The 22,791-nt window shown below is 42.6% G+C and overlaps 1 protein-coding gene across 2 annotated transcripts in view; it reads left to right on the top strand.

Moving 5' to 3' along the window:
• Positions 1-20,240, top strand: part of smim15 (small integral membrane protein 15) — a 33,548-nt gene extending 13,308 nt beyond the window's left edge. For both annotated transcript variants that reach the window (XM_020534174.2, XM_048599150.1), the window contains exon 2: positions 19,229-20,240. In XM_020534174.2, the coding sequence (XP_020389763.1) occupies positions 19,247-19,471 (225 nt within the window). In that variant the 5' untranslated portion in view covers positions 19,229-19,246 and the 3' untranslated portion in view covers positions 19,472-20,240. The remainder of the gene's footprint in view (positions 1-19,228) is intronic.
• The last annotated feature ends 2,551 nt before the right edge of the window (positions 20,241-22,791 follow it).

The raw sequence follows: 22,791 nt of genomic DNA, 5'->3' as shown, positions 1-22,791 counted from the left end.
CTCTACAGCTTCCACATCCTTCCTATAATGAGGCGACCAGAACTGAACACAATATTCAAAGTGTGGTCTAACCAGAGTTTTATAGAGCTGCAGCATAACCTCGCGGCTCTTAAACTCAATTCCCCTGCCAATGAAAGCCAATCAGAGTCGTGGTATTCTCCTACTAGCTCTGCAGCAGGCATTGAGAAATCATAGATCCAGCACCTCTCCACGGCACCCTCTTGGTGTACACAAATTTCTCCTGCAGATGAAGAAGGATTGAGTGTGATCATAGTAGATGAACAAGCACTTTATGAGCAAGCATGACCATACCAGATCGTAAATCCTCTCAATCTCATGATTAACCGTGGCAGTGAGGAAACTGATATAATATTGACAGCACAATGAGACTGTCGGCATAATCAGTGTACATCACCCATATGGTGCTGAGACCTACTGGCGATTGCCCTATCTGACATGCCTCGATATTGGCACAGTTAGACTGAGTATCCCTACGAGTAACTGTTTGCAGTGAGTAGGTGGTGGCATTTACCCTGGTGGATCACAGGAGATTGTTCCTCCTCTTCCTGCAATGGATCCAAGTTCTATAATGAAACCCACAGGAGATGACCTGTGCTGTAACCTCACCTCAGGTCACCCAGGTCTGATGGGCAAGTTTCTTGCTGGCATCCATTGGAAAAGGCCTTCCCCTTTCTTTTCTGAATGGGCTGGACCGGATACTCTGATTCGGTGCTCTGAGCAGAAGTGAGGACTACTAACATGCCTGACGCTATATTTATGTTTCCTAATGGAAGATCACACAGTACATTATTGTTTCAGGTCAATTACCTTTTCTCAGAACTGCTCCTCTCAACACAGATGCTACTTGACCCAATGAGTATTTCAGCATTTTCTGCTTTTATTTTAAGATAAATGATAGAATTTGTCTACTTACAGCTTTCTTCTACCAGCCCTTTGAGGATTACGTTGCCACTGCATGTGCATTATTCAGTTAGGCTGATATCGATGAATTCATCACAGTTACTTTATCATAAAACTACAACTTATTTTGTAAGACAAAGTAAAAAATTTCAACAGTTCACAAGAAATAAAAGCTGCCACTGGCAATTCTACTTGCTTTTGAACTGTTTTCATCATTCTTACAGCATTCCTTTGATATGACAGACAATTAAAACTCTGTGTCTAGTCAAAATGTTTGTGGCTGAGAGCCAATTTTGGCCATCACTTGCAGTGAAACACTCTCCCAACCTTGGCTTTCTAATCCTGCTTTTATCAACACATACCTACTTTGTTGGTAAACACTTTGTTCCTGATTTTTGAGTTCTTTCATGACTGTTCCTTTCCTGTCACCCTCCTCCAGTGAACATATTTTATACAGAAGTGGTTTATCATTTTCTTCCTCAGGGTGCTATAAAGCACTGACAAGTTTGAGTTGTCTTTTATTTTACTACCTTATCAGAGATCTTAGAATAAAGTGTGCCTCCTCGGTGATTACAACTTCATCTCACATTTAACGTGGTGTTAATTCACGTGTCTAATTTCTCAATAAATAATGATTAAGGCTGACTATGTTCCTAGAACTATTTCAGAATGTCTACTTGGTAATGAAAAACATTTTTTAAATAGTTCTAAATTTTGCTGCCTGAACTGTTATAACTGAAGAAAACTGTAGAGTGAACAACTCTGAAGTAATTATTAATTGGCCACTGAAGGGTCTCAAATGGGGCAAGGATCAGCTGGCCAATTATAAAATTGTGGAGAGGTTGGGCCTGGTGGTTATCTGATAGGAAGGCCATGTGATTAATGTTACCACAGCTCTCACCAACTAATTCCAGGACACCTCACAAAATCACTTGGTACAGATCTCTATCATATGGGTTGACATGTTCTCCAATTATTTTTCCTCTGTCCATTTTATTTCCAAACTCCCAGACAAGAGGAGTCATGAAGTGACATGAAATGAGAGACTGGGTATTGTGCATTGCCTACTGATCTGTGGTACTTTACATCAGAGTTTTTATGTATTCAGCATTAAGGCCATTCTTGTTGCTTTTAAAAGTAAAATGTAGTGAACGAATTCACTGAGGAAAATTTCCATCTTAAAAAAACGTGAATAGAATCTTATTTTTTGCAGATGCCTGATGTCACTGAACAATACTGTATTCATGCATACATTCAGTGACACTGCACTAAGCTATCCCATGAGACCAGTTTGAAGATAATGAATCAGAAGTTGGCTCTGTAAGTGGAAACGTGTTGTCTCACTGAAATCAGATACTTCTCCACAACAGAAAGAAGGTTTACTGGTTTGCCAGCTTTGTTTAACTTTAACAGAAGGCATGTACCTCTTCCTTCAGCTGAATTTCAAACAGTGTAACATTCCCACACAATACGAACATCAAGGGCTTGATTTACAGACCCCGCCGGGTCTAATAATAGGAGGCAGGCAGGCAAGCAGGCGTTAAAAAATAGCACCATTGGCCAGTGTGTTGGCTTGGCCTCCTCTGAGCTACTTTCATGGAGGCAGTTGACAGGAAGTAGCAGGGCTCCCAGTGGAATGTGGCAGGAAGCTGTTCCATGAAATTAAGGGCGCATGCACTTAAGATAACTGAAGGTGACTATGCGGGTTATTGGAGTAAGCCTCGAGGATTCCCGAGGCACAACGGACCATTTTAACTGTCTAGTTCCAGACAGGGCTCAGGGCTTTCCCTGGTACCTGCTTCGGTCCAGCGCAGAGGGAAAAAGAAATAATAAAAGGCCAGTTATGCTTGGAAATAGAAGTACTGGTCACACTGCACATCCATTTTGAAATGGACAAGTCAGACAAGTATGAGTCCTTTGCCAGTTTTACTAGATTTTCCTTCCAGAGGCCAACTTGTAGAGGGCTACGCCTCAACTGGCTACAAAAGCCAAATTTTGATTTAAGATTTTAAGAATTGGAGACAGTATGTCTCGACTTTGATGTGCCCACTTCCTCACTTTCCCTTCTGCAGCTTTCCAGCCAGATAAACTCCCTATTGACTCTCCAGTATTGAGTGCCTGCTGTCAACCTTAATTGCACAGTGATATCAGTTTCTGTCTACTGGTAGTATGTTCCAGAACTAATTCTGGATCCTACTATATTTCTATCCTGTGATAAACTACACTCACTAAGTTGCCTTTTCTCTTTCTAGACTGCTACTATTTGACCTCCCCTTCCTACTAATGGATATTTTTCAATGGTTTATGAGCTCTTTCTAGGGCCATGTTTGCTCCCAGGCCCACTTTTGAGCTTACACTAAGTTTTCTTGCCTTCCACCTTTGTACTTTGTTCTTAATCCATGTGCCTAACCTCCTGCCCCTCATAAATACATTCATTCACCTTTTGTCTCTTCCATTCTACTTCCCTGCTCAATTTGTAATAGCCACATTTCTCCATTGACTAGCCCCTTCTTGTAAATATTTTACTTTGGCATCCATTTTTGGCGGTTGGTTTGTGGGACCAATTAAGCATCAGAACTGTCAATCAATGGACAAACTGTCAATTGTAGTAGTTTGATTCTTATAACTGTGTAACATTTGGATACAAGATGTGCCTGGTTTCTCATCTCTTTCTAGAACTCCTTCAGACTCTACAAATTTATAATCTATACCAAACAACTCATTCTTTGTGCACCTGCTCTGTAGACGTAACATTGTATTCCTTGCTCTGTTCTATTATGCACTTTGTATGGTATGATCTGCCTGTACTGTATGCAAAACAAAACTTTTCACTGTACCTAGGTACACGTGACAATAATAAATCAAATCAAGTCAAAACAGTCTGGTTTCTCATGCTGTCCAATTATTTTTCCATCTTTAGTAATAATCTTCCTCAGGCCTCTCCATTCTTTTAACCCCCGCCTCTCTCATAAAACAAAACATACCTCCCAATTGAAAGTGGTTTCTGATTGCCTTACTCCTATCTTAAGGCTCACTGAATTCTTTGATACTTTGGCTTTTGTGAAAGTCTTTCAGTCTGCATGCATTGCATTCAAATACTCCAGAGAAAAATAGAACTAATTGTAGCCCTTTTCCAACTTATTATTTTTCAACTATATCTGACTTATGATCAGATGTAGTAGTTGACATACTGAATAGAGTTCCTGGTTTAGCGATAAAAGCTCCTTGAAAACATCAAACAATTTGGCTTTGCTTTGGAACTGAGGGTAGGGCATCTTGCTTGTGTCCCCAGATTATTTATATGGGGTTAAAGACCAGTGGATCTTAGCTTTAACCCAAATTCCTGTTTCCCTGACATGACTTGGGTTGCACTCCCCTGAGGAAATGCATAGACACCCGCCCAACTCATTTGCTACACTTTTACCTCATGTAGCTGTAGTATGCTGGTCAGTTGTGGTTGCTGCTTATGACTTACATAAGCAATGTAATGTTAAATTATAGTTTAGAACATAATTTCTGATTTATGTTTATGGTTGGCAAGCAGTAAATTCTAATGCGACCACATTTTCCACTTGAGTATATATTATGTAATTTTATTGAAAGCCATGAAACATTTGATAAGTCATTACAAAGATTTCTGGCACTGTTAAAGGAATAACATTGTGTAACTGTCAATGGACCCAAAATGTACAGCGAAGATAAAGCAACCATCTCAGATATGTTGCTGCTTTTAGAGTGATTTATTTCAACTATTGATCTCAACCTCTGATTCTGATGAGAGAGAAAAGATAATAAATATGAGTTAGGGCCCCTTGTGGTAGTGTCCCTACCCTTGAGCTAGGAGGCCATGATTTAAGTCACACCTGTGCTAAAAGTGTGTAATGGAAAACTCTAAACAGGTTGATTAGAAAATAAAACAAATACAAACTGTAGTAAAGCTCTTAGATGAGCAGCATTTGAAAATTGCAAAGACTTTAGGCTATTTTATAACAGTGCCCACCAGATGGAAATCCAGTTGACAGATGGTTAAAATGCCAATGGTGTGTTTCCCTCTGTCTCTCTGAAGCACATTCATTCACTGCCATTTTAAGCACCAGTTTCTCCACAGTGCTGGGTTACCTCATGAATCATTGGATATCCATGTTATAAACTGCTCCAGTGGCATTTTACATGGTCTGAATGCAGAAATGGTAACATCTCTCTTGCTATGCTGGAGCACGTGGGGAACCAGGAGAATGACGGGGGTTGGTGGGGTGAATGGGCAGGAGAGAGTTCCTTAGTTAAATGAACAACCTCCTTTAACAGTACCAAGGGAAACAGATATTTACCTGACATTGCGCAAGTAAATGGAGATTGTTCCATCACATTCCTGACTTGTGTTTTGTTGATAGTGGGCAAGCTTTGGAAAATTAGGAGGTGAGTTATTCACCACAGAATATATAATCTCTGACTTGTTTTTCTTGTACGAGTATTTTATTTATAAGATTTGTCCAGTTATGCTTACAGTCACTGGTAATTCCCAACAGCTAATGCTATAGGATGCATCACTGTAGCACCACTGACAGTCAAGAAGAGTTATCTATATTCTTGCTAGTTAGAGGTGTGTATTGTCTGGTACTTGTGAGCTACAGGTATTATTTTTGAATTATCAACCCAAGCCTGAATGCTGTCTAGGTCTTGCTGCAAGCGGGTATAGGCTGTTTCCGTGTCTAAGTATTCTTAATGGAATCTGCAGTGAACATCCCCTCTTCTGACCTTCTGTTGAAAGAATGGACATTGATGAGCAGTTAAGATCAGGGGCACTGTCCTCAGAAACTCCTGCAACAATGTTTAGCAGCTGACATGCTGGCCCTGTAATAATCACAGCCATCTTCCTTCGTGATAAGCATGACTCCAACCATCCGAAATTGTTTTCCCACACACCCCGCATCTGATTCCCACTGACTTCAATTTTACTTGGACTCGTGATGTGACTCTCAGTCAAATACTGCTTTAAAGATAAGAAGTCACTCTCACCTCACCACTGGAATTCAGCTCTTTTGTCCATATTTGGTCTGTAGATGACTGATTCTAACAATCCAAACTGGGCATTGGTAAGTTGTACAATTGGTTATTGCTTAGTAAGTGCTGCTTTTTCATGATCATATTGCCTCTGATCAACAGTAGACTAATGGGGCTGTATTTGGCCTATTGTTAGGGTTAGGATGTAGCTGGGCATTTTCCACTTTGTTGAGCAGAAGCCAATCTTGTAGCTGTAACATCTCATATTGATTCACGGCTGGTTCCAGAATGCAAAGTCAAAGAGTCATAGAGTCATACAGCATAGAAACAGGCCCTTCCACCATGTCCACGCTGACCAACAAACACTAATCCCATTTAACTGCCCTCACTCCATAGTCTGCACCAGCATTTTAAGTGCTCATCCAGAAGCTTCTTAAAAATTGTGCCACTATCCGCCTCCACCACTCTATCAGGCAACTTGTTCCATATATTTACCACTCTCCGAATGAAAAAGTTTATTCTCAGATCTCCTCTAAACCACTTGTTCCTTACCTCAAACTTCTGCTCTCTGATATTAAATGTATCTGCTGCAGGGAAGAAATTCTCATTATCTTCTCTATCTGAACCTCTCATAATTTTGTATACCTCAATCAAATCCCCCCTAAGCATCAATGCTCCTAGGAAAACAAACCCAACCTGTCCAGTGTCTCCTCATAACTGAAACTTTTCATCCTAGGCAACATCCTGGTCAATCTCCTCTGCACCCTGTCCACTGCAATCACATCCTTCCAATAGTGTGCTAACTAGAACTGCTCACAGTATTCCATCTGCGGCCTAACCAATGTTTTATAAAGTTGTAACATGACTCCCTTCCTCCAATACTCTACGCCTGGATAATGAAGGTAAGAATGCTGTATGCCTTCTTCACCACCCTGTCTACCCGTGCTGACACTTTCAGGGATCAATGGGCTTGCACACCAAGGTCCCTTTGTTCCTCAGTGCTGTCTAGTACCTACCATTTATTATGTATGTCTTTCCCTTATTAGACTCCCTAAAGTCACCTCACACTGATTGGGATTAAAATTCATCTGCCATTGCTCTGCCCAATTTATTAGCTGATCAATATCAGACTGTAGCTCGAGACCATCCTCCTCACCATCAAAAACACCACCAGTTTCCATGTCACCTGCAAAATTACTAATTAGACCTTCCACACTCACATCCAAGTCGTTAACATATATAACAAACAGCAAGAGTCCCAGCACTGATCCCTGTGGTACACCATTGGTCACAGGCTTACTATTACAAGAATGAAACTCTACCAACACTCTTTGCCTCCTATTTATAAGCTAATTTTGGATCCATTCTGCAACCTTGCCTTGGATCCCACAGCCTCCTACCTTCTGGACCAGCCTTCCACGTAAACCACTTGACCTTGTAAACCACTTCAGCTGCACCATCCTCATCAATATATATTTAGTCACCTTTTCAAAAAACTAGTCAAACAGGATCACCCTCTAATAAGTCTGAGCTGACTATCCCTGGTCAATCCCTGCCTTTTTAAGTATTAATTGATCAGAAGGTGACCTTATAGAGGTTTATAAAATCATAAGACACATAGAGGTGAAAAGCCAAAATCTTTTCCCCATGGTAGGGGTGTACAAAACTAGAGACCATAGGTTTAAGGTGAGAGCGGAAAGTAGGCAACTTTTTCACACACAGGATGGTGTGTACGTGGAATGAGCTGCCAGAGGAAGTGGTAGAGATGGGTATAATTACAACATTTAAAAGATATCTGGACAGGTATATGAATAAAAAGGGTTTAGAGGGATATGGACCAAACACAGGCAAACGGGGCTAGCTAAGTTTGGGATACCTGGTCTGCATGGACAAGTTGGACTGAAGGGTCTGTTCTGTGCTGTTTGACTCTATGAGTCTATCATTTTCTTCCCATTGACGTCAGACTAACTGGTAAGAAACCACCTGGCCTATGCCTGTTCCCCTTCTTGAACAAAGGAACCATATTAGCTATCCTCCAGTTATCTGTGGCTAGTGAAGTGATAAATATTTCCATCAAGGCCCCATCAATCTCCTCCCTTGCTTCCCATAGCAGCCTGAGATGCATCTCATCAGACCATGTATCAGGATGTGTGCAACTTTAAGCCTCCTAAAACATTTAATACTTCCTCCTTTTTAATCTTAACATGCTCTAGAACCTCACCATTGCAACTGAAATCTCTTGACTACACCTTACATCACCCGAAAGGGATTGCACGTCCATGGTAAAGAGGAAGCAGCAAACGCCAGAAAACTGGAAATTTTTAAACGTATGTAAAGTGTTAGAAGAACTGAGGATGTAAGTGGGAATGGGCTAGACAAGGAGATAAAAAATTGGACTCACCTATTATGGGAAAGAGAGTTTGGCTAATCACCCTATCCGTGTCCCTCATGATTTAAAAAATTCTAAGGTCACCCCTTAGCCTCTGAAGCTCCAGGGAAAGAAGACACAGCTTATTCAGCCTCACCCTATAGCTCAAACCCTCTAATCCCCCGGAACACTGTTTAATATGCCACCCTCTTCTTTGGCCAATATCTCTGTCTCAGGCTTGCTGCAGTGTTTCAGCAAAGCTCAGCGCAAGCTGGAAAAACAACACCTCATTTTCCGCAGCCCTCCGAACTCAATACTGAGTTCAATAATTTTAGGGCCTAAATTCTCCCATGTCCCAGCCCCCTACCCCACACACCAGGCCTTGTTATCACATAGCCTGCCATTACACACCACCTATTGTTAGTCACTAACAGTTCCCATTAACAACTATTCACCCTCCTAGCCAGATTGTTATCAGAGATAGTAGGAACTGCCGATGCTGGAGAATCTGAAAGAACAAGCTTCAGCTTCTGAAGAAAGGTCTAGGCCCGAAACGTCAGCTTTCCTGCTCCTCTGATGCTGCTTGGCCTGCTGTGTTCATCCAGCTCTACACCAGATTGTTATCAACTCCTTTTGTCCGGTCAATTGCTCTTCTCCACCTCCTCCAGAAAATGAATGCCCTGGTCGACCCATTGTCTCCGCCTGCTCCTGCCCCACCGAACTGATCTCCAACTATCTCGACTCCATTTTCTCCCCCTTGGTCCAGGAACTCCCTACCTATGTCCGTGACACCACCCACGCCCTCCACCTCCTCCAGAACTTCCAATTCCCCGGTCCCCAACACCTCATCTTTACCATGGACGTCCAGTCCCTCTACACCTGCATTCCCCATGCAGATGGCCTTAAGGCCCTCCGCTTCTTCCTGTCCCGCAGGCCCGACCAGTCCCCCTCCACTGACACCCTCATCCGCTTAGCCGAACTCGTCCTCACACTCAACAACTTCTCTTTCAATTCCTCCCACTTCCTACAGACAAAGGGGGTAGCCATGGGTACCCGCATGGGCCCAAGCTACGCCTGCCTCTTTGTAGGTTACGTGGAACAATCCCTCTTCCGTACCTACACCGGCCCTAAACACCACCTCTTCCTCCGTTACATTGATGACTGTATCGGCGCCGCCTCGTGCTCCCACGAGGAGCTCGAACAGTTCATACACTTCACTAACACCTTCCACCCCAACCTTAAGTTTACCTCGACCATCTCTAACACCTCTCTCCCCTCCCTGGACCTCTCTGTCTCCATATCGGGCAACCACCTAGAAACCGATATTCATTTCAAGCCCACCGACTCCCACAGCTACCTAGAATACTCCTCCTCCCACCCACCTTCCTGCAAAAATGCTATCCCCTATTCCCAATTCCTTCGCCTCCGCCGCATCTGCTCCCAGGATGAGGCATTCCACTCCCGTACATCTCAGTTGTCCTCGTTTTTCAAGGACCGTAACTTCCCCTCCTCGGTGGTCGAGAACGCCCTCAACCGTGTCTCCCACATCTCCCGCACCTCATCCCTCACACCCCATCCACGCAATAAGAGCCAAAAAAGAATCCCCCTCGTCCTCACGTACCACCCCACCAACCTCCGGATCCAACGCATCATCCTCCGACACTTCCGCCATCTGCAATCCGACCCCACCACCAAAGACATCTTTCCCTCCCCACCCTTATCTGCTTTCCGGAGGGACAACTCTCTCCGTGACTCCCTGGTCCGCTCCACACTCCCCTCCAGCTCCACCACACCCGGCACTTTTCCCTGCAACCGCAGGAAGTGCTACACCTGCCCCCATACCTCCTCCCTCACCCCCATCCCAGGCCCCAAGAAGACTTTCCACATCAAGCAGATGTTCACCTGCACATCTGCCAATATGGTATACTGCATCCGCTGTACCCGGTGTGGCTTCCTCTACATCGGGGAAACCAAGCGGAGACTCGGGGACCGCTTTGCAGAACACCTACGCTCGGTTCGCAACAAACAACTGCACCTCCCAGTCGCGAACCATTTCAACTCCCCCTCCCATTCCTCAGACGACATGTCCATCCTGGGCCTCCTGCAGTGCCACAACGATGCCACCCGAAGGTTGCAGGAACAGCAACTCATATTCCGCTTGGGAACCCTGCAGCCCAATGGTATCAATGTGGATTTCACAAGCTTCAAAATCTCCCCTCCCCCTACCGCATCCCAAAACCAGTCCAGCTCGTCCCTGCCTCCCTAACCTGTTCTTCCTCCCACCTATCCCCTCCTCCCACCTCAAGCCGCACCTCCATCTCCTACCGACCAACCTCATCCCGCCCCCTTGACCTGTCCGTCCTCCCTGGACTGACCTATCCCCTTCCTAACTCCCTACCGACACTCACGTTTACTGGCTCCATCCCCGCCTCTTCGACCTGTTTGTTTCCTCTCCACCTATCCTCTCCTCAATCCCTCTTCTATCCGCCTCCCACTCTCTCCCTATTTATTTCAAAACCCCCTTCCCCTCCCCCTTTTCTGATGAAGGGTCTAGGCCCGAAACGTCAGCCTCTCTGCTCCTATGATGCTGCTTGGCCTGCTGTGTTCATCCAGCCCTGCACCTTGTTGTCCGCAATCCCCAGACTTCAGGTTAAGTCATGGGTAGGGGTCTCATGCATGGGAGGATCAGGGGGTGGGGGCAAGGAGTAAATCTAATCCCAAGGAGAATGAAGCTTCATCTTTTTGTCCATGGGGAGTGGAGGTGCCCTGAAAATAGTTGAACAGTTATCCTTTTAGGCCAATAAGACGTCACTTCTTCCCACTAACATTACCTCACAGAAATAATCAAACAGGGGAGGTTGACTACTTATTTCCCCACTCTATCTCAAACTTAAAAGCTGGTGCTGCATCAGTCAATGCCCTGGATGGCCTTGGGCAGGTCCGGTGCCCACTTCCCAGTGGGAGGAAGTTCAAATTGAGAGCAACCGGACAATCTGACTTACGAAAAACAACAATGGTGACCACAGTGAGGTATGTTCAGGGCTGTTAGGGCAACTAGGGCCAGGGGAGGTTTGGGGCGGGTAGGGGCTGGGGAGGTTTGGGACACGTTAAGGGCTGGGGAGGTTCGGGGTTGATGGAAGGGTTGGGTGTAGAAGGCAAGATAGAGGAGGAATAAAGTGGGGATAACATCTTTGATAGGTGCCACAAGGAACAAGATGCAGCCCTGTTCCTGCTTATTTTTTCCATAAAGTTATTTTTTAAAACCGTCTTCTGAATTTCACTCAGCTGTCAATGCCAACCATTTTATACCAGAGGCAGTGTATTATTCCAGTGAAATGGCTTGTTACCAAACTCAATTGGCTGTTAATTATTTTGTTAAAAGTGGCAGATGGGTTGCTGATAACTATCCAACATATTTGAAATACCCTCTCACCCCGAATGAAATCATGCTCGGCGAAGTGACTGTAAAATTCAGACCAGTGATTTCTCCATCCAACCTTCAGTAAGAATGGCCTTTGGACTCCAATCACAATATCAAAGTCTATCCAAAGGACCTCACCAGTTTTGTTAGATATCTGTGCTATGTCCTCAGAAAGTGGAAGATTTTGAAAAGTGAACAGGATACCAGGATTTATCTTCCTCTCAATTTTAACTGTGTGAGCACTCACCTGATGGAAATTGGATGGCATAGCCCATTGAGTGCTGCTAACCTAGATAACTGCGTAGGACATGATAAATGAATCTGATCCCATCTTAACTGGATGGTGGTGTGCAAGTTTTCCTAGAGAGAACAGAGATTAATTTAAGAAAATGTCAAATGCTCTAATTTTCCCCTTCCCTAGTTCCTATCATTCAAACACATTGGCCATGACTGTGCATAGACTCGAAAATCCGAGACTGGATGTTTCCTCAAAGGTTGGGACCCTTCTGAAGTCCCAGTGCACTAACTCCCTGGGAACTGCTCCAAAAGTTAAAATGTCTGATGACTGATTACTCTATCTGGAAACCTCTGAACAAGTTTCAATCTCTGACTTACAGTCTTTGACTTCGGTGGATTCGACTCAATTACCTGGACACTTACCCGGACACTGACCCAGGAAGTGTTATTGATATAAAACTACTCAACTACTCCCACCATCCAACTATCACCTAATCGCCTCACTAAAACCCACCCCCCTACAAACTGAGACAACAAGGTGCAGGGCTGGATGAACACAGCAGGCCAAGGAGCATCATAGGAGCAGAGAGGCTGACGTTTCGGGCCTAGACCCTTCATCAGAAAAGGGGGAGGGGAAGGGGGTTCTGAAATAAATAGGGAGGGAGTGGGAGGCGGATAGAAGATGGATAGAGGAGAGGATAGGTGGAGAGGAAACAAACAGGTCGAAGAGGTGGGGATGGGGCCAGTAAAGGTGAGTGTAGGTGGGGAGTTAGGGAGGGGATTGGTCAGTCCAGGGAGGACGGACAGGTCAAGGGGGCGGGATGAGGTTAGTCGGTAGGAGATGGAGGTACGGCTTGAGGTGGGAGGAGGGGATAGGTGGGAGGAAGAACAGGTTAGGGAGGCAGGGACGAGCTGGACTGGTTTTGGGATGCGGTAGGGGGAGGGGAGATTTTGAAGCTTGTGAAATCCACATTGATACCATTGGGCTGCAGGGTTCCCAAGCGGAATATGAGTTGCTGTTCCTGCAACCTTCGGGTGGCATCGTTGTGGCACTGCAGGAGGCCCAGGATGGACATGTCGTCTGAGGAATGGGAGGGGGAGTTGAAATGGTTCGCGACTGGGAGGTGCAGTTGTTTATTGCGAACCGAGCGTAGGTGTTCTGCAAAGCGGTCCTCGAGCCTCCGCTTGGTTTCCCCGATGTAGAGGAAGCCCCACCAGGTACAGCGGCTGCAGTATACCACATTGGCAGATGTGCAGGTGAACATCTGCTTGATGTGGAAAGTCTTCTTGGGGCCTGGGATGGGGGTGAGGGAGGAGGTATGGGGGCAGGTGTAGCACTTCCTGCGGTTGCAGGGAAAAGTGCCGGGTGTGGTGGAGCTGGAGGGGAGTGTGGAGCGGACCAGGGAGTCACGGAGAGAGTTGTCCCTCCGGAAAGCAGATAAGGGTGGGGAGGGAAAGATGTCTTTGGTGGTGGGGTCGGATTGCAGATGGCGGAAGTGTCGGAGGATGATGCGTTGGATCCGGAGGTTGGTGGGGTGGTACGTGAGGACGAGGGGGATTCTTTTTTGGCTCTTATTGCGTGGATGGGGTGTGAGGGATGAGGTGCGGGAGATGTGGGAGACACGGTTGAGGGCGTTCTCGACCACCGAGGAGGGGAAGTTACGGTCCTTGAAAAACGAGGACAACTGAGATGTACGGGAGTGGAATGCCTCATCCTGGGAGCAGATGCGGTGGAGGCGAAGGAATTTGGAATAGGGGATAGCATTTTTGCAGGAAGGTGGGTGGGAGGAGGAGTATTCTAGGTAGCTGTGGGAGTCGGTGGGCTTGAAATGAATATCGGTTTCGAGGTGGTTGCCCGATATGGAGACAGAGAGGTCCAGGAAGGGGAGAGAGGTGTTAGAGATGGTCCAGGTAAACTTAAGGTTGGGGTGGAAGGTGTTAGTGAAGTGTATGAACTGTTCGAGCTCCTCGTGGGAGCATGAGGCGGCGCCGATACAGTCATCAATGTAACGGAGGAAGAGGTGGGGTTTAGGGCCGGTGTAGGTACGGAAGAGGGATTGTTCCACGTAACCTACAAAGAGGCAGGCGTAGCTTGGTCCCATGCGGCCTCATCCCGCCCCCTTGACCTGTCCGTCCTCCCTGGACTGACCTATCCCCTTCCTAACTCCCTACCTACACTCACCTTTACTGGCTCCATCCCCGCCTCTTCGACCTGTTTGTTTCCTCTCCACCTATCCTCTCCTCAATCCCTCTTCTATCCGCCTCCCACTCTCTCCCTATTTATTTCAAAACCCCCTGCCCCTCCCCCTTTTCTGATGAAGGGTCCAGGCCCGAAACGTCAGCCTCTCTGCTCCTATGATGCTGCTTGGCCTGCTGTGTTCATCCAGCCCTGCACCTTGTTGTCTAGTAATAGGAATAAGTGGTCATTTTCAATTAACATGATGTTACTGATGGAGTGTCACAAGATCATTGCAAGGCCCTCAACTATTTGAAATCTGTTTTTATAACTTAAGTTATACTCAGCAAAATTATACAGATTAAGGGGTTGACAAAACTAGGTGGGAAATAAGCTGAGAAGACTATGCAAAGGAATAAAGTTGTCTTAAGTGAGTGGATTTAAGAAACTGGCAGATATGGGGAAAGGTGAAGTTATGCAATTAGGTAGACAATGGAGGAAATACTACATTTTTGTGATGGTGGAGTGTGATTAGATGTTGATGTCCAAAGGAATTTTGGACATCTTTGGTTTCTTGTACAAAGTTAACATGGATCAAGAAGGTAAATGATTATTGCCTTGCATCAAGTGCAACAAAGATTCATTAGATTGATTTCTCAGATGAAAACGTTATTCTATAAGAGATCAAATAGAATAGACTGACGTGTTAAGAGGTTGCCTCCCACGGCTAGAGAATCTGGAACTAGTTTTAGTATAAGCGAATGGCCATTTTGGTTTGAGGTGAGGAGAAATTTCTTCACCTTTTTGAATTCTCTATGTAAGAGATTCCTGGATGCTCACCACCTTTGCATTGATGGTCATGACGGTCAGCCAGGAAAATGGAGTTGAGGTCAATGACCAGCTGCAGTCTTAATAAAAAGCAAAACATCCTCAGAGGTACCACATGGCTTAGTCCTACTCCAATTTTTAAAATATTTTCTTAACTTCAGAGTGTTTCATTCCTGCATTTTCAGCAAGCTAAATGCACAGCTGGGCTCCTAATTTTTAGTGAGGTAAATATTAGAAATCTATAATAATGGGTCATTCAAGTATTAAAGTACATCTTTGCCATATTCACTTTCCACTGGGGTTTACAGGACTTAGCTGTATAGCAGACGTGGTGTTAACTTTGAAATCTTATGGGGTTGAATCCCTATACTGCCACGTGTGATATGTTTTGTCAGTTCACAAATAGATGCCAGCTGGGTTAACTCTCTGCAGTTGAACATCTTGCCTCAAGGGAGGGAAAAGCTGACATGGGATGCCATGGCCCCCCCACAAGATGGCCTTCAGGGATGTCTCACAGTGACTAAACATCCCACCTCATGGGAGGAGAAACTGATTTCAAATGATCTGGGCTCCACTAAGCACACCTCCAAAGCAGCTTATCTCCAGAGGGCCTGGCCTGGCACGTGGTAGGAGGAACAACTAACAAAGGCCACTTCACCTTAATAGCGAGTGCTTTTGCTGGCTGGATGAAAAGTAGGATTGATTAGAATGGCATTTTATTGGTGCAAAGGTATGTACGTGTATGAAAAAGAGAATTGTTAACAACCTGACGTTGATTAAATTCGCTTGCCTTGAGTGCATCTTTCTGAAGTTGCATTTATTTTATATTTTTAAGTAAAGATGTTGCCTTTTTAGGCAACCTCAACTTAAGTAGGTGTACAAATGGAAGGTACAGAGTTTGTTTGCAAAAGACGCAGTTGATCTAGATATCCTCTATATCAAAGGAAAGTGCACATTTTGTGAGATTGTTTGGAAAGAATGGTGGATTGTTGGATAGCTGTACCAAGTGCAGGGCGAAATGGCTTCTTTCCATGATGTATAATTCTGATTTCTTTAATTGAACAAAAATTGAAGAAATAGCTTTCTTTAAGATTAATGTCAATTTTTGCAGTTTGATTGTAATCTGGCTTATTAGTGTTTCAAACTGAGCCATATGCTTAATTAGGCAGGAAAAAACGTTCAGACTTACATAAGGTTTATTGTAATTCTATAAATATAATGCTAATGTCAGTTTCCACCTTGCCTGGTGGACACTTGTTCTGTACGAAAAACATCACCAGGGAAGAAGTCAACTCTGAAATACAGAAGTCCAATGAGTATCACCCACTGCACAAGTTTGAAGCTTATCTGTTTGGGCCTTAAAGCAAACTGCATTTCACACTCTGACAATTAATACTGTGAAGTTCATCCTCTTTGATTGAATGAAATAATAACTGCAGTCTTAAACGAGCAAGTTTATATTTTTGTTACTTTTTAATGCAATGAAATGTTTGTGAATGGTTCACGGAAGTATTATAAATTTTAAAATATGACAGAGTCACGTGAAGAGATATTATGTCAGATAACCCAAAGTTTGATCAAGTAGGTTTTAAGGTGTCCTTTTAAAGAAGGAAAGTCGGGTGGTAAGATCAGGGGAGGGATTCAAGATTTTGGGGCCATGGCAGCTGAAGGTACCAGTTGTGGAGTAGTTATGACTGGGAATGCGGTCGCAGCCAGAAAAGCACTGATAATTCAGTTCTGGTTTCGGAGGGACCAAACCTTGAAGGGCTTTGAAATAAGGATGATGATTTTGAAAATCAAGACCAACAATAAGGGCTTTGGATGACCTCCTGTTTAGAGGATAGAATATGGGAGGCCAGTCAGGAGTGCATTGACATAAATTGTTTGGAATAGTGTCTTTTTTTTGTTTGGTTTGCAATTTTTTTTCAGTAATATTGAAGTGAATAAATAAGCTTTCCTAAATATTTTGTGTATCTGATTACTGTTTAAATGATGCTTCATATTATAGCCAGGAATCATCTTGACTGCGAATATCCGTGATGGCGAGGATAGCGTTAATAGAGGTGCTCTGTCAAAAGAACCTGCTGTCTGGATATTATCAAATGATTTGTAGATTCAGTTCATATTATGATTAGTTAACTGGCTAGCTTTCGGAGAGAAATAATGATGTAAAGGCCACTGTAAATTTAGCTGACTTTTAAAAATGTTTGACTAACATTTAACAAGGTTTCTGACAAATTGAATGCTTAGCTCCTACCCTTTCCTTGAAGTACTAGCAAAGGAAAATGACTTGAAAGGATTAGATTACAGCCCATGGCAGCATGTCCTTTAGATTCCAATAAATAAAAATGAATTTTTAGTTTACTCTGGTAACATTGCCATCACAGAATAAGAAAAAGTCATTAACCTAATATTTCACAAATAATGTTATTGATGAACTGGCTGTTTTGGTCAATGTTAAATACAGATTTCTCATCACCTTCAAACATATCTTGTGACTGGCACTGCCGCAAGCAACACGTATGTTTTAATTTTCAGTATTCCTTATCTACCAGCAAAATTGGAGATCAGTTTTTGCAGGGTCTATAAATGTGCTCTCACTCAGATTCTTTTGCTGATTGACTTAACTCTGTGTCCTCTGCTGACTCTCTGCCACCAGAAATAGTTTCTCCATATTTACCTAATCACTACCCTTCTCAAAATTCAGTGCTCCAAGGGGAACGAACCTAGGTTTTCATCTTCCAACTGGAGTTCCACATCTCCCCTGTCATTTTAAATGTGCTTAAAGGAAGTTGGCAGGACAGAAGTTTTTTTTTAACAAATTTGGTAAATATATAACCATTCTAGTGGGTGAAGGCACAAATCCTAAGTTTGATTCTTGGACTGCCAGCCCTCTGCATCAATGTCAAAATGAATCAGTACCAGCAGTAATGGATTGGGAGAAACAAGGAAACAAAATGATGAGCTGATGTACTTTTTTTTAATAAACTGTACTAGAAGATAAGTTGAAGTTTTGAAATGAGGATATATATACTTGTAAAACCAAAATGCAAATTAAAACTGCAGTAACCTAATAAATTATCTTTGATTTGAGTCTTGAGGATAGATTGAAAAAGTCGGGACTATTCTCCCTTGAGAGAAGATCTGAGAGAGGGTTTCAAAATCTGGTGTGGGCTAGACAGTAAATCAAGAGAAGCTGTTCCTGCTGCTTTCAAAAAAGGCCGTAGATTTCAAAGTGGTGGGCAAACAAAGCAAGTATGGTCTGGGGTGGTGGGTGGGAGAAAATTTTCCCTGTGCATAGTTAGGGGGTTAGTTAACTCAGTTGGCTGGACACCAGGTTTGCGATATCATGATGCCAACAGCATGGGATCAGTTCTGCACCAACTGAGTTTACTATGCAAGTCCCATCTTCCCAACATATCCCATGCCTGAGGCAAGGTGATCCTCAGGTTAAACTCACCACCAGTCATCTCTCTTCTAATGAAAGAGTGGGGCTATGGTCCTTTCGGCGACTTTACTTTAGATATGGAATGCACTGCCTGGAAATGTGGTAAAGCTACACCCAATTGAGATATTTAAGTGGGCATCGGAAGATTATTTGGAAAGAAATAGTTTTCAGGGATATAGTGAGGTAGAAGCAGGAGGTTGGCACTAGATAATAGAATTGATGCAGGCATGTTGGACTGATTGGCCCCTTTCTGTGATGACATACTTGCATTGTACTGCTCCCACTACACCTTGATACACATATGCCCTTCAAACAGGGTACCAGCAATCCCCAAGAAAAACTGGACTCCATTCATTGATCGTCTCATAGCTTGTGAGGTATTTTGGACTTGAAGTACTCCCTGTAAAGTGCTCATTAGGATCTAGATCTTATTTTCTGATTTCATACTAATTGATCATGATGACAGGAACGCTCGCATATGGACACTTGACTCTCAATGTGTCTGAGATTCTTCATGCAGTTGGTCACCATATGTGTGTTGTCTTTTCCTTTTGCTGATCTGGTTAGTATTAAGTTTTTCAGGCTGCATATTTGACCCCTATTTTTTGGTGATATTTGCACTTGCTGTTTCCTTGGCTTCAGTGAATGCAGCAAATAGTTAGCAACATTTTTCGGCAGTGCAACTTTTAGAAAGAGTAGCCTGTGCAATTGCTCACTGAAGGGATGAATGGTGTATTTAAAAAAAACAAAAAAAAATTGAAAGTAGTGGTAGAGTGTTATCACAAAGAGTATTTGCATTAAATCAAATGCATTGCTTTACTTTTACAGGTCTTAGTGTAAACAAGAATGTTGGACATCAGAAGCTGGGCAGAGTACATTGTCGAATGGGCTGCAAAAGACCCCTATGGATTCCTTTCAACAGTTATCTTGGCACTAACCCCACTGTTCTTAGCAAGTGCAGTGCTATCATGGAAACTGGCGAAAATGATTGAGGCCAGAGATCGAGAACAGAAGAAGAAACAAAAGCGTCAAGAAAACATTAATAAAGCAAAAAGACCAAAGAAGGATTGAAAATATAACTGGGAAACATTCCTTATCTTGAACAAAAATGCAGCTTGTTTTTCATCCTTAACAATTGTGGTTATATTGTACAATAACCTCCCAAAGATTCAGTGACTGTTTCATTAGAAATGTGCTTCTTCTAATATTTCAAGTTTTGGGTTTTTATGATATCCTTTAATATTGGGATGAAAACTTCCATTAATGCTTTACAACTAATTTTCTACTTTTACTGCTTCCTATCCGAAGTGTACATTCTTGTTCCTGTTTCATAAAACCTGTAATCTTGTGATTATGAAAGTGTACTGGACCACTGCACTGAAATCAATATATTGATACTTCATAAAAATAATGTTTGGAAGTCAATATAAGGTTACTGTTTCTGAATTGAAAAATAACATCTGAAATATATTGAATTCTATTTTGCTAAGAACCTGAACAGTTATTGACTGGATTTAATTCACAGTTGCAAAATAATATCAAGGAAGGAAAAACTGAAACCCTTTTATTTAATAATGTGATGCGTAGCAAAACCACTGAAGGGAAGGGCTGCATTTTCAGGTGCAAGTCTTTTGGCTTGATAGGTTTATTAGCTAATGGCCAATATGAAGTAAATTGTGTTACAATTCAGCATTACACCACTTGCATGTAATGTTATTAAAATGTTGCAAGATGTTCTGTCTCAAAACAGAATTTTTGCCAAATAATTTTATAAGCAGGTGGTGCTGTTTAGTTTTTCCATGCTTCTAATTAAATGGTACCTTATGTACTGTAAAAATTGTCCTTTGGTCTGTTGAATGGCATGAGTTGAATGTTTCTGTGACTAGTAATGGCGTCATTCATTAGTAAGTGGAGGCATTGTACATTGCAAAAGGGAGTATCTACATAACTTCTTCAGAGTTTATGAAATATCAGTGTTTATTATAATTTTGTTAATGGCACCAGACTTCTGCTAATGAGTGTGCTGCATATCAAACTTTTTTAATTACTGTGCTTTTATTCCTTAACTTTTAATTACTTAGCTATTTATTGATTGCACTAAATCTGCTTCATCTTACAAAATGTTAATTCTGCAAGAACTGGAAATTGTTCTTAAAAAATAATCTGGAAAGGGCAGGCAATACTTGCAGGTCTGGCAGCACAATGGAGAAGGAGGTTTCAGGAAAGATTGACCTGAACTGTGAAGTTTCTCTGCTTGTTGATCTTCCCAAACATGCTGAGTATTTCTAACATTTTTGTATTTCTGTAACCCAAAATGCTAGCTGATAACTGTATCAATACAGCTTTAGCCCCAATAACCTATGTTGGAATTTATGATTAGTGTAAGCCTGAGCAAAAAATAATGGGCGTTTTGTAATTTAGGTAAAGCTTTAGGTATTAGTTAATGCTGGAGTTCTTTATAATTCACAATTATTTTAATATAACAATCAACCCTCTGCAATCATTAGAGAATATTCCCATTACTGACTTAAATCAACAGAAGATCAATGATAATGGTTTGGCTTAAGCCACATCACAAGATGAGATCATCCAGGATAGTTATTTGGGACAATTGACTTCGAATGGTGCCAACCATCTTCCTTTGGGCTAGGTACAACTCCATCCAGTGCAAACTTTTCTGATTCCCGTTTTGGTAGGGTTCTTTGAAGCTTCAATCTGTCAAATGCTGCCTTGATGGCAAAGGCAGTCACTCTACCCAACAGCTTCCAAACCTGAAACCTCTACCATCTAGCAGACCAATGGCAGCAGACATAGGGGAACACTACTATGGCTTTTTTTTCTTCATTGTCACTTGGCCAAAACCTGGTAATCCCTTCCTCCACTATTTTAGACTGTAGTAATTTGAGAATATGTCTGAAATCCATCTTTAGCTGTGAGGGATAAGCAACAAAGACTGGTTTTGGTAGAGGTTAGAGAAGTATACAACTTTATGAATTAGCATCAGTCAATGCAAATAGTTCATTTTCTTTCATTCTTAAGCTACAACCATTGCTGATAAATCTGCTATATATTGTTTACTCTTAGGTGCTATTGAGAAACCAGTGTGTTATTTATTGTACTCAGTGTGGCAGGTAACTAAACACTTGCTGGGTGAGACATTTTAGGATTTTGATCCAGTGAAATTGAAGGGACAGTGATGTATTGAATGTTTGGAACATATATGATTGGCTGTCCATAACTTGTTAATCACAAAAACTCAGCTGCTTGCTGCAGTGCATCCCTATAGATCTGTTGGACACTTAGGAAGTAGTTTCCTTCCTACTTATGTTAATGCATACTTTGGATAATGCATCAACAAATTTACAATCAGTGCATGCATTAGGACGTTTAGGTCCCTTGGCCTTTTGAGCCTGGTTAGCCACTCAGTAAGATCAAGACCCACCTGATTACTCCACATTGTTACCTGTCCTCAAAATCCTTTCCCTCCCTTGTTTATGAAGAACATATCTACCTCTGCCTTCAACACGTTCAAAGATTTGCCTTCCACCACTTTTTAAGGAAGGGAGTTGCAAAGACTCATGGGCTTCTTGGAGAAAACAATTCTCATCTGTCTTAAAGGATGATCCCATTATTTTTAAACGGTGATTCCTTGACCTCGAGGAAACATATACATCCTGTCCCGATCCTTCAGGATCTTGTGTTTTAATCAAGCCAACTCTTAGCCATCTTGACTTCAGTGATACGTGTCTTGCCCATTCCAGACGTTAGTCTGATAAACCTCTCTGAACTGTTTAAGACATCGTCTAGAAATATGGAGATCAAAACCGAGCATTACAACAAATTATCTCCTTATTTGTGTTTACTTCTCATAGCAAATGGTAACATTTCCATTAGTAGTATTAAATATTAGCTATACTTGCATGCTCTGCTACTTTGTGATTAATGCAGTAGGGACACTTCCTCTATCTTGGAGCTCTGCAATCTCTTACTTAGAGATGCATTTTTATTGTTTCTGTCAAAATGGACAATTTCATGCTTTCCCCACATTATACTCACTTTGCCAGATCTGTCTCAAATTCTCTCAAATTCAAACTATGCTTAAAATACTGTAATACTGTCCCAGGCTTTTCTTCTATCTCAAGAGTTTTGACTACTAATACATCACAGAAGTAAATAACTTCAGTACTAAACTTTAACAGTTGAAATTTAATGCTAAGGTACCATCACCAAGCAAGAAGCAGTAATTCAAGGTTGATATATTATCTATGGCTGTTTTGTCAAGTTGAGGAAAGATCTGTAATTATTTTGTGGGTCCACAAGGGACTAACAGCATCCTTTAGGCCTTACAACATCTTTTACTTCCTCATGAGCTGTGGTGATTTTAATTCCAC

This window comes from Rhincodon typus, chromosome 1, assembly GCF_021869965.1.
Source record: "Rhincodon typus isolate 14 chromosome 1, sRhiTyp1.1, whole genome shotgun sequence".
NCBI lineage: Eukaryota > Metazoa > Chordata > Chondrichthyes > Orectolobiformes > Rhincodontidae > Rhincodon > Rhincodon typus.
This window is presented reverse-complemented; position numbering and strand designations above follow the sequence as displayed.